At 43.0% G+C, this 15,839-nt stretch overlaps 1 protein-coding gene and 1 long non-coding RNA gene across 2 annotated transcripts; both read right to left on the reverse strand.

Annotated features, from left to right (window-relative positions):
- Positions 1–1,697: 1,697 nt before the first annotated feature.
- On the reverse strand, positions 1,698–4,383 carry LOC135817410 (uncharacterized). Its single transcript, XR_010553543.1, has 3 exons — positions 4,300–4,383; positions 3,606–3,692; positions 1,698–1,930 (listed from the first exon to the last, which is right to left on the reverse strand). It is a non-coding gene; the product is annotated as an uncharacterized LOC135817410 (long non-coding RNA).
- Positions 4,384–4,558: 175 nt separating this feature from the next.
- On the reverse strand, positions 4,559–14,963 carry LOC135816562 (cell adhesion molecule Dscam2-like). The gene is made up of 5 exons (XM_065329757.1): positions 14,708–14,963; positions 8,722–8,994; positions 5,370–5,684; positions 5,147–5,214; positions 4,559–4,738 (listed from the first exon to the last, which is right to left on the reverse strand). The coding sequence occupies exons 1-5, from the start codon at positions 14,961–14,963 to the stop codon at positions 4,559–4,561; spliced, it is 1,092 nt and encodes a 363-aa protein (XP_065185829.1).
- Between the last annotated feature and the right edge of the window lie 876 nt (positions 14,964–15,839).

The following is a 15,839-nucleotide window of genomic DNA, read 5'->3' on the forward strand; positions in this document are numbered from 1 at the left end:
TGTACAATGGACCTGATCAGCTGGTGGTCTGGTGGTCTGCATGGTAAAGGGTTCGGAGGTCATGCAGAAAATGTTTTCAATGAAGAGCAGGGTAGACTTGAACCATGGCAATACATAACTGTATGCTCGAACTCGTCTTCTTCAAAAGTTCTTTCTCACACTGATCCAGTACATGTAGCAGAAGATGCGAGCGAATCAGTCTTTGTCAGGTATCCCGGGGCGGACGAGATAGTGACGGGTAGTCAGCAGAACTCTGGGTACATTAATTTTGCATTATGCATGATGCGAAGTCATGACCTCAGGATGTTAGCAGCCATGACTGTGCAGGCTATGGATATTGCTCTTATAATTAAAAAAAGTGGTCACTTAAAGGCAAAAAAGAAGCCTTCTACTGTAGGCTTGATATCAACCTACAATGTACACACCACTCACATCCATTCAAAAACAACATTAGTATCATCCTTGGACAGACGTGCAGGTGTTCCCTGCATGCCTCTTGATACCTGGTATGACCAGAAACAGCAGAATGATCACTAGGAGGATGACTGTTGTACCTCCAAGAATGGATAATGGTACAATATTGGAGGACGATTTGGATCCGTAAAATCCTCGCATCTGTGCCCTTTGCACATCTGCTGGTCCTAATGCAAACACAGAAACACATACTAGAATTTGTCAGCTGATCCACTAACATTGAAATACCCAAACAACCAACTTGAACTTCACTTAATGCAGCAACAAGTTTACCCCTCATCACAGTGATCATGCAATGCATCCAGGAATGTACAGGGAGTGGACCACCAAAGTCTGCTGTGTCAGCTTAAAGGAGAAGTATACTCTAAAATCAATGTTTCACCAGTTGTAGTCTTCAGGGTGCTGAGTAGAATGGTCTTTATCCGAGGGAGCTCAGACGCTCCCTTTCTCTTTTATTCCCAATCAAACTTGCCACTTCCACAGAAACTGGTTGACTGTGCCCTACTAGATGGGGATGTGTAAGAAAAATGTCACTAAAAGCGCCATTTCTTTCTTATAAAAGAACGGATGAGCACGATTGGCCCATGTGTTTTAGTCTTCTGGACGCGGAGTCGACTGGTATTGAGGCTGCGCTGCAGCATTCGGCCCTTATTTCCAACCGAACATGGTTTAATAAGCGGTCATGTGTACACCAGTCACCTGATCACCGTGCCTGCAGGCTATAATTTTCACCGGCATGGTTCAACTCGAGTGACAGGAACGGGCACACACAGACTGTTGGTTGCAGCCTACAGGTACGGTGACCATGTGGCTGGTGCAGGCATGAACACGTGACCGCTTATTCAACGGGACCTCATGTCATGATTCGCAGGCAAGCCTGCAAACCAATACGTCATTTGCGTTAAATTTCGAAATTGTGAAGTTTTTGGCCACTACCAGAACGACTTGCAAAGACGGCAGACATAATACTTACCTGAGCATGCTACAATCTCATCACTCCATGTTCCATTGTCTTGACATTTGATGACTTGATGCTGTTGTGATAGATTTCCTGATACATACAATCCATCCTTGCATGTCACATTCACTGTTTGTTTATGGGAGACATTTTGGCTCAAGATAAAGATGGTTTCGGGATTGAAAGAACTTGCAACGAATGCAATCCAAAGGAAATCGGTTGGAGCAGTGCAGTAGACTTTAGTTTGAGATTCATGACTTGAAGATGGACTCTTCTCTATGGAGTTTTCAGCATGGTCTGTTGTGCTAACACGTCTGGTAACACCAGGTCCAGGACCAGCAGAGTTGACAGCAAACACTGTAATCAGAACATCACTGTTGTTCAGTAGTCCAGTGATGTTGTATTGTAACATTGCTGTACTGATATTGACCTTGACTCTCTGCACAGATGACTGAGAATTCACCATACTATACTCCAGTGTATAGTACAGGATATTGCCTGGTCAAAAGAGAGAAAACAAGACAATGGTAGCACATTTTCAAAATTCTAGTCGGAAAGAAGAAGTGATCAGTGACCATTTGTGGTAGATGAGTATAGAGAATGAATGAAGCAGCCCACAATAGCAAAAGATAAAGCTACTACTGGTTTCAGACCAGCAACAAGGTGTGAGCCGGCGAAATGTTTTGAAGAACAGCACGAGATATAACGGGAAAAAGCAGCACAATATATTCAGACAGTACCAAGAGGAGCACGGTCTGCCCTGATCAAACACGGCAGTGCAATGTTCTGCTTCATCCTACAGCGGTTAGGCTGCTGTGTGAGAATATACACAGATTCCTGCATTTTCAAATGATGATCAGAATGACCGCGTGACAAAATATCAACACAATCATCAAGATAGAAATAAAAACTTTCGGAAACAAAAGAAAAGCAATTTTCATAATTGATATTTTTATTATAGAAAACCCCTGGTAAATTGGTACCAATATGAAGTAACTCTAAGATGCCAGAAGTTCTTCCTACGTGCTAAATATTACCTGTGACTATGCTAGAGGAGAGAGGGTAGTGGACTGGCTATCAAGGGTAAGTTTTATCATAACAGCCTAAGACTGCCTGCTACAATCACCGGACTAAAAATGAACAATGCTGGCATGTCTTGACAGCTGGTAACATCCACAAGTAACTTAGTTTTGTGCCAACACTTACATTTTAACGTAAGTGTTGGCAGGAATGGGACAGAACAGAAGCTGCGATCAGCACTTTGTGTGTGTGTGTTTATGTTTGTGTATGTGTGTGTGTGTGTGTGTGTGTGTGTGTGTGTGTGTGTGTGTGTGTGTGTGTGTGTGTGTGTGTGTGTGTGTTGTGCCAGCTAGTTCGGTTGGTGGGTACACTTATGCCTGATTGTGTTGGGTCGGTTGCCAACGGGCTCGGCTACTTGAAGGTGTAATGTTGTACCTGCCACCTTTGTTGGTTCCAGGGTTCATATACTGTCCATTTGAAGTATAAATACCTGTTAACCATGGACTGCTTCTGGCTAGATAAACTCTTGTGTAATCAATGGTGCTAGTGAAGCTTATATCAAATCCACTCTGATCTAGCCACCCACACAAGTAGCAAGTATTACCTTCACTGGGGCAGGGATAACTGCAGTTGGATCCCTGGACGGATACCCTGATGCCGTCAATCCTTTTTCTGCACCTTGTCCTCACCCACTTACTGAAGTGTGGTGAGCCCATAAGTGGGTTCATTTTCAAGTCCACCCAGAGTGTTGGGTATTTCAGGGGGTGTCGGCCGTTGGGTGGTTCAATAGCCAATTGAGTCATCTTTCCAAGATTCCTTTTGACTCTCTCTCCCCTCTCCCGGGAGACCCACGTGACCAGTTTTGGCCGTGATCAACAAGTGTTTGTTTGTGTGTGTGTGTGTGTGTGTTTGTGTGTGTGTGTGTATGTGCGTGTTTGTGGGTGCATACATCTGTGTGTGAAAAGGAGGAGCACCAAAAATTCCAACGGCGAAAAACAAACTACCTTGACTACCGATAGATTATTCATCCCCCTTGCAGAGGTGTCGGGGTCAGCAGACGGTCCATGCAGCGATTGTGGTTTCATGTCAATGTATATGTACATGTATTTTCACATGTTTAAAAGTACACATACTACATGTATAGAGTACCTACCATTAGATATGCGAGGTGCTTCCCACTTTGTCTGCACTGCAGAGCTGGATATTACCATGGCAACCACACGATTTACAGGACCTGGTGCTGTGTACAATAAAAGCAGCAACAATAACAAAATTTGTGTTACACTTCCATACAAAAAAAACAATGCGCTACATTTTTACAGAGAGACATACATTACAAAAATTCCTCTCTGTGTTGACATGCCATGCACAATTAGAGGATGGCAAAACTGTACTCCACTGACCAAAAGCCTCGGAAAATACAATGTTGCAGAATCTACACCTATGTCAGCCACATTGCAAGTGTGTTTTGCCTAAAACTAGGATTTTTAAGGGCGAAACAAAATAACAACAGAAAGAACATAAAACAGCACCAGCACAATGACAAATCCAAGCACAGCTGCCACACAGCTGTTCGCCCGACTCATTCCCCCCCCCCCCCCAGACCCGCCACTTGACACCATAAGAGTAAAAACGACGTACTGAAGCTTGATAGCATGATTGTGCTTGCACCGGGACCACGGCACATTTTGTTACATCATTCTTGGAAAAAAGAACTCAGCCAACGAGAAGGGCAAGCAACAACCATATTTCTAATGAGCGAGGAACAACATATGATAAGGCAACTGTACCTTTCAAAAATTCAATACAAATGATAAAAACCCTGATTAATCCGATTTCCGACTCACCGAATTCCTTAGGGGTGAAGTTGATCCAAGCCTTCTGTCCAACACCAGCTCTATTGATTGCTGCAACTGCTATTTGGTATGTTGTGAAGTATCTCAGACCAGACAAGGAGATTGAATTGCTGACCCAACCTGGAATAACAAGAAACAAATCATTGATATCATGATAGAACAAGTAATGCCAGTCAGAACATTGTATTTTCTGCACGCTGTGGTGAGTTGGTACGTCACCAGAAAGGTCCAGACTGTCAAGCTGCCCATGTTAGTGGAGAGAGTCAAGAAGATGCACTGATAGAAACTTACTTTCATGGAATAATGCAGATCCATGTAGAGAGCAGTTGTATTGCTGACATGGACAGTCCTGATGTGTAATACATTCAGTGGCATTGAAAGTAATTTGATATCCAGTGAGTACTCCATGGGTAAGTGCTGGTGACATTGGCTGTAGGAAAAACATGCATGAATCAAAATGCAAGAGAGATTATTGGCAGTTGGATACTAAATATCAGATGTATCATGCCGGAGAAGTGGTGTCCCTTGACAGCTGTGTACCGCCAGTACAGGTTGAAGGATTGTAGGAGCATTTTCTACCCAAAAGTGTACTCCGAATTTTACATGATCTTCTACTGCATACCACACTAGAAACTGGCAATGCCGCTGTTTTCCTATACCTTTGTTCAAGCTGTGAAGAGATGGATCAGTTTTACATTTGATGGTGCTATGTATATCAGAAACACAATACAATGCTGGAAACGTGCTAACATTATGCTCTTGACTAAGAAGATAAGAATGTCCTTCTATGGATGAATCATTGGTTTTCATTCAGTGATAAACTGTACTGTTGTCTTACTTTGAAGAATGTGGTGACATGCCCTGCTGAACTAGACACTGTAGAGAGATTTTCCGGTTTTCCTGGGGCTGCACATACAGCAGTCAGAATCGTTAATCAATTTATGCATTTATGCAGAGAATCACAATCTCTTATGACTGGAATAGTGAACACAATCTCTGTCATATTGAACATGCACAGATGAACGCTAAACTGAAAGACAGGGCCCCAACAGAGTACTTACGCGACTCAGGAGTGTTCAGCTTAAGAATTGGGCTTGGAAAGCTGATACCAACTGCATTCTCTGCACGATACCAGCAACTGTACTTGGTGGCTGGTTGAAGACCAGTAACAGTGACACTGGTCACTGAAAACCTCTGTACAGTGTCCTTCACATATGATCTGTACTCCACATCAGGTCTGCAAGTGACTTCATAACTTGTTATTGGTGAATTGCCAGTCGATGATGGTGGGACTAGATGAAGACCAACAGACCTTGCCAGAAGAGAGTATGGCATGATTATAGCAGGTACTGGTTTGAGCCAAAATCTGGGTATATCTACATGAAGACAGCCATACCCAACACAGAACATCAAACTTCGAAACCTGGGCAGGATTTCCTTCATGAAACTGTGTCCTCTTGCAAAGTTGGTAGATAGTGGAAAACGTATTGTACCAAGCTAGCCCGAACGTACCCAACCGGTTGTTGCTTCGGAAGTTTGCGGGCTTTTCCGGTATGTCCACAATTTTGAAGATGGTGCATATGCATTAGTCGCATTTAGTGACCAGCATAATATCCATGCCATGATAAAGTGCACAAGATAGTGGGGAAATGGCTAATTGGAGAGGACTCTACTTTGAGTGAAGACAATTTCATGGCATTTGTCCCGCAACGTTCCGCAAACGCGCAGACCCCCGGCTGGAAAAGAATGGACGTGATATATTCAAGTAAAAATCCCTAAAAATAGTTTCAAGGAACTACTCTGCTAGGTGAGGTTTGATCACAAAGATGGTCACCAGACACAGCAGCGAACGGAAACTACTTGCTTGCTATGAGTGGTGACACCACTTTCTCCTTTCGCTCGTAGATGTATTTATCACAGCAGTCAATGAATGACCAACCTTTCCCTAGCAAATCCAGCAAGTTGGCGAACCAGCAGCAACAATGGGGTGATAGACTGAAATGTAGAGTTTGTAGGATGAGCATGGTAAGCAAATGCTCTTTTAGCTTGCCGTAAACCGACGAGAGGTCGCCCTTTCGTTTCACAGTTTGCCAGCTGCTAGTCTCCAAGATTGAGCACCTGAAATTGGTTCTTCCTTTTAAAAGGTACCCTTTTAACCCAAGGACGTCCGTTTCCATACATATTACCCAAAAGAACACCAGACGGGTATGTTAAAGTCCGGTGGAGTCTAATGATGCCTCCGTTAATTCTAGGGTTGTTGACATTTTGGTAGTTCTAGGGTTGAGTAAGATTTATACAAAAGAAAAATCGACCAAGGAACTACAAGGTATGCTATAATGTCCACTAGCATCACCAGTTACTAAACAATCAGCTCATGCGATAACATTGCACGACACTGACCGACGGTACTTTTTTTTTTTTTAAATGTTTATTTGAATTCGGATAGCTCAACAGTACAGAAGTACAACTACAAAGAGTACCGAATAGAAGGCCCCGAGAACGGGAAACCAAAAAACCAAAAACAAAAACAGCAACATCAATTTTCTGATTATGCACATTGCTTGAAAGCAAATCACAACAATGATTAAGAGTTAAGCTGTCTTTTAGCCAAATAGCCAATTTGACGCGGAAATCTGCGATAGTAGTGCAGGACTTCAGGTCGTCTGGTAAATAATTCCAAACAAGAGCCGATTTACTTGAAAAGGACAGAAAGCCAGACATAGATCTATAGCGATTGATACTCATGTTATGAGTTGTTGAGCCGCGAGTAGTTCGGGTAGACGTACAGATGGGAAAGAGGGACTGCAAGCAAACAGCCGGCTTAATACAGTAACAGTGGAAAATGAATACAAGGAACAAAAATACTGATCGATATTGGAAAGAGGAAACATTGAGGTGGTGAAGAAGTGGCGTGATACTGACGTTCTACAACAAACTGGCTCACAACTGGCTTATGTTATTTCTATAACTTAGAACCTTCTAAGTTGGAAGGCTGTTGGAGTGCGCATCCAAGATGTGCTAGAGCTGTTAGCCAGTTACATGTAGTTGTAGAACGTCAGTACTGTCGGTCAGTGACGTGCAATGTTATCGCATGAGCTGATCTTTTAGTAACTAGTGGTGTTAGTGGACGTTATAGCGTAACACCTAGGGGTAATGTTCGATTCATCCATGTCCTGGTCGGCTCATGAAGATTACATTTGTAATAAAGTCAGCCGTGCTCTTGGCTAAAGTCATTGTAAACATCTCTCTATTCCGTGCCGTTCAGCTATATATAAAATTTATCTCCTTCCATTGTTTGAATATGCTGCCACAGCCTTGGTGTGGCCTAGCTAAGGTCTTATCCGATTCCATTGAAGTTCATCATAAGAAAGTTCTAAAAATTTGTTCTCGAAGAAACCTTCCTTTCCCCCACCCCCAGTAAGTTGTACTTACTAGCTCAGACTACTCCGTTAGAGCAACGCCGACTAACTTGCCTCTGTATATTGGTTCATCGAATGCTCTTGGGTTGTGTTCCTGAACACATAAAACCTTATAACTGGGGTTGTTTCGGGCCGCTCAACCAGAAACAAAGTGTCTCTGCCCAAGGCCAAGTCAACGCAATTCACAAGATCGCCATTCTTCCAGGGCTACTGTGCGTGGCTGCAACTTCCCGACTCAGTGAAGACTTCTTCATCAGTGAAAGAATATAAAAGTGAATCTGAGGGCCTGCTGATGACTGCGTGCACAATAATATTAATAAAACTAATCAACCAAAGGATGTACCCAGAGTGCTTGACAGTGCTCAACACCACAAAGGCAGAGCGTAATACACAACAGAACAACAAGGACAATCAAGGCTTGTTTGCTGCTACTTTAAGTTTCATGCTTACGCAATCATCAGGCAACATGTTGCCTGATGATTGCGTGAGCATGAAACTTAAAGTAGCAGCAAACAAGCCTTGATTGTCCTTGTTGTTTGTTCTGTTGTGTAAAACTAATCAATATAGCTTTTCGGCTGTTTCCTTTTCATGTATATAATCTTCTCCTTCTTTTACCATGGTTGGCTATCACCCACATCTTCCCGTTTTGGCTACCATCGGAAGCCATAAGATGTTGAATAAATAAATATAAATAAATAAACTTGTAGTTCCTTGGTCCATTTTCTTTTGTATAAATTAATCCTTGGCTCTCCATCCGAGTTCAGTAAGATCATCTTTTTTTCTGAATGGACTATGAAATGTGCTGAATTTGTTCTGAACCATGACTCGGTACACGGGATGACTGGTCTCTCCATTTCCCCTACGAAAACGGTGATACATGTATCTATATGTGATATATGCATTTTCAGTTCTATGTGTCCTCGTAAGAGAGGGAGGCTTTTGAAATACCCAGCCCCCCCCCCCCTGTTGACAAAATTATGAATGATAAACTTACCAAGAACACGTAGATGAAGTTGTTTCCAATCATCACCATAGCGACTAGAAGCAGAGCAATTGTATATGCCAGAATCTGCCGCTGTTACTGCACCACCAAATGAATGTGTCCAACCATTTACACCCAGCGCTCCATAAATCGGCACGCCATTCCTCGTCCAGGAATACTTCAGTTCATCGCCAGCCACTTTGCAGTGCAAAGCTAGAGACTCAAGCTTCCACGATGATGCAACGACTGTCATTGACTTGGTAATGAATGTGATTTTGGTTTTTGCTAGAAATGGAACATAACATGAACATTTCAAGAACAAAATTTGGGTTCTATGCCCGTTTGAACTTGCGAATCAAAATAAATACAAACAAACAAAACAAATTCCACCCTGGTATTGATCAAAGTGCCTGGTGTCTGGCACTAGCCAGGGTCCACAGCGCTTCATTTAGATGTGCATGTCGTAGGGCCATCATCACATATCGTGCAATGCCCTGGCGCACCTTCCCGTACATGTCCCGCACCGTACCGCAAAAGAATGTGGACCACATAAGGTAGCGATGAACAGAGAATTGCAGGCACCAAATACACTTCTGACGGTGTTTCAAGCCATCATTTCCAAATCAAGCAACGCTCAAACGTAATGGTTTTCTCGAGCACTTCAGAGTTTTCAACAAGTTAGCAGCGACTTTGTAGGTGTAGCTTGTGTGACATACCCTGTTCGACTTGCAACTTCATTTAACCGATCAAGTCGTTGAATGACGCTTCGTCAGAACAATCACCGTTCGGTTCTGAAAGCTCAACATCGTGGCACTGCGTAAATTTCATGATTTGAAAAGCAGATGGATTCTACGCATTTTCGCATGGAGAGCGAACTACCAAAAAGACGAATCATTTATCGAATGAAAGGAAATCTCGACAGAAGTTCTTCTTTGCAGCAAGATAATGACAATCGCTTTTGCAGAGCTTCCTGGTAAGACATAGGCAGTTTGTAGGCATTACAGTCGTTCTCGTACGCATTCAAACTTCATGCCAGTTTTCTACAACTACAGTCCATTTCAAAACTATAGACGCGTACCTAGGCAAAAACCGTTATGCCAGCATCTATACCACATAAAATCTGTGATCACTTTGTGCATAATTTTTTCCAAATTGGGCGTCTGTTATCCAATCCTTTAGAAACTATATGAGAGTAATTGTGGAGCGATCCTGAGCAATATTCCGAAAACGTTTCTCAAAAAGTTCCAGCCAAATTTGAAATATTTCAAAAACCCTACGCGTCTATAGTTTTGAAATGCACTGTATATTGACCTAAAAAGACGAAAATAGTATGGACCCGCTGGGGTGGGCGTTCGCTGAGAGGTGGGCGTTTGCAGCGGACTTTATGGTAGTAGTCCTCAGTTGTGCTGAGTTACCAGAAGAAAATATTCATACCACACCAATTCTCCCTGCACACGAACCACAAAACTACCCAAAATAAGGGTACACAAGCATAAATGCTGCATAATGCAAGTGGGATAATGCATGTAACATCGTTCTAAAATAGCTAGTGCATGGCAAGGAGGGCCTTATGGCTTGTTTGTGCCCTTCAGGTCAGCCCTCGGGCCTACAGCCCTCAGACTAACCTGTGGGGCACTAACAAGCCATAAGGCCCTCCCTGCCATGCACTAACCTATACTTATACTTGCACGTGGCATGCAGAGTGCAGCCAGGTGTATCAGGTTGCATCTTGGATGACACAACCAAGATGAGCAGACATGTACATCAATGCATACGGTGTACATGTACATGTATGTATATGCCCAGAGGCAAAAGGACATGGCTAGGTACAACGAGCATACAAGGAAAGCGAGAATTAACCCCACAACACATGTATAACATACAATATAATTACACGTTTGTACATTATACAATTTATATACACAATCCAAAACTCCTCTGAATCATACTTACCGCCCACTACTAGGTGGAAGTTCCTGGAATAACGCAAACCTACATCCTGTAGGCTGCACTTGTATTCACCAGCTATGTCCTTGGATATTGTACGTGGCCAAACAATACTGCGGTAAACCGATATATAAATGACGTACGATACAATTACGTGATTGAGAACACGGAGACGCTGATGATTGGCTACCGGAGAATTCTGTAAGAACCAGAAGTGTGTAGACGGTGGGTAGGGCTGGTGATCTTTAGTGTTTTGAAGAATGCAGCAGGTCACTGCTGGCAATGACGTTGATAGTTCATTTTCCAACCTATAGAGAACTTCACCCCTGGTTACATTGGATATGGGCAAATAGAAACTGCAACCTGCCAGAAGAAAACCAGATAAATGCATATCATTGGAACAATAGTCAAACTTAAGAAGAAAGTAAGCAGCAGCACTCTTCACTTGAAAATTCTGCGTCCATTTCACCACCACCACATTTGCGCTCTGCGGCCGAACATGTTCATTCCCCACAACAGCAACAAGAGGTTCAGAGTACTGAAAATATTTTAATTCCTTCTGACAGCTGTTTCGGTCATCAGAGACCTCATCAGAGAAGGTAGAATGTTGAATGACTCGAAAAAAGAGATAAATCACCTACATGTATTCTATACTGACTCTTGCAACAAGATGGCACATCAATAAGCACGCGCTTGATACTCAAAGTGTGAAAAATAAGGTGTAAAACTCAAGGACTAGTTGTTATTGTAAAAATCAAAGGAACGTCGGGATAGAGCGGATAGTTATGCCGGATACTGCAGCACAGCACAGATACGGTAGTCATGCGAGTGGCCCATCTGGCATCTACTCGATTCACTCCCTCACCATACTGCACCGTCGGCTCACTCCATGCGCGTCCCGTTGAGTTCACGTACATACTAGTACGCACAGTCATTATTGAAGACTTGTTGGCTGTTGTGTTGAAAAATACCTATCACCTCTATCCTGATGTTCCTTTGATATTAACAATAGGGCTTGAAAGTGCTACGTCACAGCATAGCAACAATTTCAAAAATTCAAAAACTGGATCCACTTGGATCCAGTTTTTGTATGGATTCAAGCACATTTCAAGCAGTCTTACTCACAGCAAGTTGATGTAGCCAGTGAAACTGACTGATTTGGCCAATGGGGGCAGGTGACAACTGGTGGCGAAGTAAAAGTCACACCTGCATACTTCATGAGTGGGTTGCTATGCACCCACATACTGAGGAAATAGCAAAGTCACACCTTAGTGGATCCAAAATAGAAATCTCATGTCTACTTACTACTCCCTGGCCGTTTTTGACGTCATCACTTTCAAGCCCTATAATACCTAGTCCTTGAGTTTTACACCTTTTTACACACTTTGAGCATCAAGCGCACTTATTGACGCGCCATCTTGTTGCAAGAGTTAGTTTAATATAGGTGATTTCTTTCTTTTTTAGAGTCATTCGACATTCCGAGTACCTTCTCTGATGAGGTCTCTGATGACCGAAACAGCTGTCAGAAGGAATTAAAATATTTTCAGTTCTCCGAACCTCTTGTCGCTGTTGTGGGGAATGAACGTGGCTGGCCGCAGAGCGCAATTGTGGTGGTGGTGAAATGGACGCAGAATAGTCAAACTTTATAAAGAAAACAGTTATGTCATTACACCCAGTTATGTCAATATACCCTCCCTATCGTCCGCAAGTCCAAATTTATGTCTGCGGGTAAATCACCATGGGGGGGGGGGGGGCACCTAGGCTGCACAATCACCGATTACAGCACCTGCCGTTCGTGCATCAGTTGGGTTACTACAGTTTTACCAGTTGCTCTTGGGTGAAGGGAAAACGTGTTTGAGCATCTAGGATTTGGTAAGTTCAAAGCTGATCTTCCATGCCTTGCCTATGCTAACCACAGCCTCCGCAGCATTCTGGAGTTGATAGCAAGGACTTTCCCCAGTGTCATTGACAATAATACAGTGTTGACGTGTTCAATCATCGCCATTAACATAATCAGTTCTGAAACTAAGGACAAGTCTTGTAAAACATATCAAAGCATACTTACTTGGATATCTTTCAGAAAATCCAAATCCATGTGTAATTGGCGGAAACCAAAAGAGCATTGCCATTAAACAAGTGTACTGTCCCTGCAAAAATAGGGCAAGCAAATACGAACGCTCAGGTAATCTATAAATCTTTGGAGCGAGGTTAGTACCGTCGTCTAGGACTCGACAAAGGGAAACGTTGATAATTTTTCTTTCTATTCAATGCCTAGTATTACATGTTAGGAAGTAGCAGATTGAACTTGAATTGAGATCCAATGATAAAAATCACGAAGAAAGGATCAAAAGTTGATATGAAGTTGAAACTACGGACAACATTTCAAAAACCTTTCATCTTTCTTCTTGATTTTAACAAACGAAGGAATTGGTTAGTCTCTACTTGTGCATGTATTTCATTTTCATTTATTTCAATTTTGCGGTGAAGAGTTGCGGATATGGCCATAATTACCGTGATGTGGCAATATTAGGGGACATACGCAGAGCCTGTTCTCTATTTCGCTGCTCCTTGTCCTTTGGTGTATATTGAATGTCTCCAGGAAATTTCAACGAATTTCAATGAGAATTGGCTGAGATGTGGGTATTATTTGGTTTACGGGTCACAAAGGTGCAGTATAGATTGCCACCTTACACGCAGAATGTCAACAAAAATGCGAATTTCGGGCCCAAAAAGGCGGTGCGGCTTAGACATATATGGCCATGCGCAGTATGCGGCTAACACAATGGCAATATGGTACTTGACGGAGTCGCTTTACGGTGAATTTTCAACGGTCAAATTCTGCAGGTTATCTTCTTCAATAATAATTATCCGGAAGTAGCTTGTAATGAGGGAATTCTTTATCACCAAGAATTGCTTTGTTGTGATTTCATTCCTGTCGGACTTCCAAGAGGTCTATTTCAAACTCACATGGCGGTTTCAGACAATGGACAGTGGCGTGTTGGCAAAACACTTACTTTAGTTAGGGTCCAACGGATAATGCGTTTGTATAATGCTTTTAAAACATAATGCTCCAAAAACTACCATATAGTGCTGATTTAATGCTTCAGTAAGGGCTATAATGCTCTTGGTTTAAGACAAAAAGGGAGAATGGCTGCAAATTGTCAAACTTCAAGGAAGGAATGCACATAGTCAATCTGCCTCTGAAGCTGCCGCAATATCTCTCACCAGCTCCTGTTAATACTATAAGTCATGATCGCTTCCCCAGTGGCTGCTGTCCATTGCAACTTGATGCAGAGCTGTGGCAGAATAGTGGGTGTATCAAATCTTCCCCCCTCATTATCCAGGTAGTGCGAGGTGAAGACCATTATTGCTGGTGATCATTTGGATGCTGGAAACTTATCATGGCAAGTGGTAATCCTTCCTGAAGACAAGCTGTCACTGCTTCCACTCCGGGGTGTGAAATATGCTTTACCGTAGTGACGCACATACATGTAAAGGCCCATACGCTTATGAGTGAGTTTTTGCGTTATTTGATATTTTTGCGGGTCGTTTTGTCTCACACATAGGCTCATGCGCTTGAGTTGCTAGTGTACTGGTACCATGCACAATTATGCACATAGTGCAATACCGCAATGCACATTGAACTATGTGAATATGGGGTTTTTGTGGTGTCTGTTTGTCGCGGGATGGACTCCATTTAGGTTCACTTATAAGCCCATGCGCTTATTTGTGAGGGTGCACTTATGCCCGGGTATAGGCGCATGCTCTTATATGCGCGTCACTACGGTATTCGAAACAGCAGACATTAGGCCAGTTGGTGAGAGGCGATCACAGATCGAAAGCCTGGAAACACATGGCCCGAAGCTATTTTGCCACTCTACAACCTTTGCTTGTGCTGTCTTCTGCTCCTCACGGTGTTCTGTAGATAAATGCATGGCCACAATACTCCTCTTTTTTACAGCACTTGACTGCATGCTTGGCATTGCAACCGTCAACAACTAACTGTACGTGTTTCACCAGGAAAATCGGACAAGCGCTGCTGAGAGCTCACATGGACTTGGTACTGAGCCCATGAGTAATTTAATCTTTTTTTCGAGCATGCTGGCCTGGGCTGGACTCAGCAAAGGCAGTTCTTTGGAACGCACTCCGCTTTCTGTCCATAGCAGCTCTTCATCCTGGTCCCACTTTTCCAACGGAACAGTATCTACTTCAGTATCGCTACATCTTGTGGAGACACTATTGTCAGAGCCTGAGGCACAGCGAGTAAACTCCTCTTCGTCTGTCTCCTTCATGATCCACGGCTCCATGATTTCTAAAAAAGAGCATCTACTTCATGTAAATAAATCATCTGGAAACGAGTTAAGAGTAACTCTCCACCACTGTAACTAGATACTATATACAGTCAGAAAGTGCAACAACTAGGCACAAAACTGACAGAGTACTGAGACATTCGACGTCCTGACACCTAGCTTCAACACATTCCCGTAGCGCTAACCGACAGCCTTCCAACTTGGAAGGTTCAAGGTTATGGAAAGACCAAAGAGGGGAAGGCAAGCGCAACGAAAACGAGCACAAGCTACAGTCCCAATGGAACAAAGAATGTCGATTGTCACTGGACGATGACGAGACCAGTAGGCGATTTGACAAAGCGGTCTAACTACAATTCGAGTTTCTGACTGTATATAGTATCTAGTTACAGTGGTGGAGAGTTAATCATCATTTCGGATTTGTGGAACAGCTTTGGTTGGGCATCATATAATATGATCTATAGCCGTGGCCAAAGAAAACTGGCCCACGAGTCAAAACTCAGAAAAAAGTAGTGCTACGTTTCCATTTCAAGGCCAAAATGAATTCCCATACATCTTGCACCGTCCAATAATCCATCCGAGTGCCGCATTGGTGCTGCTTTTGGTTTGGGTGGGATTTACCTTTACCGGTACTTACTTGACTGGTACAATGTTGATACAGCGGACAAAGTGCTAAAAGAGTCAATGCGTTCCAGCTGCATGCATTTCAGACGCGATGAAGGTTGGATCTCATGACTGCTTGTAGCCGATTGTTGCAAAGAAAAAAACAGGGATTTCCCGATATTATCCACTATGCAACTCGCAACGGCGCTCAAACCTCACCATCATAATGCTCGTTTTGTTCCAATCTCATACTCCATAAGGCTATGAATTGTA

The sequence above is a fragment of the Sycon ciliatum genome, chromosome 5 (genome assembly GCF_964019385.1).
Source record: "Sycon ciliatum chromosome 5, ocSycCili1.1, whole genome shotgun sequence".
In the NCBI taxonomy this organism is placed as follows: Eukaryota; Metazoa; Porifera; class Calcarea; order Leucosolenida; family Sycettidae; genus Sycon; species Sycon ciliatum.

Excerpts from the sequence above, each read along its gene's own strand:
- LOC135816562 (XM_065329757.1), bottom strand. The coding sequence starts at position 14,963 with ATGGAGCCGTGGATCATGAAGGAGACAGACGAAGAGGAGTTTACTCGC. Across the intron at positions 5,685-8,721 it reads ACTTCATCTACGTGTTCTTG|ATATACCCAGATTTTGGCTC; the intron begins GTAAGTTTATCA and ends GTCTTCATGTAG. Across the intron at positions 5,215-5,369 it reads GCTGAACACTCCTGAGTCGC|CCCCAGGAAAACCGGAAAAT; the intron begins GTAAGTACTCTG and ends CTGTATGTGCAG.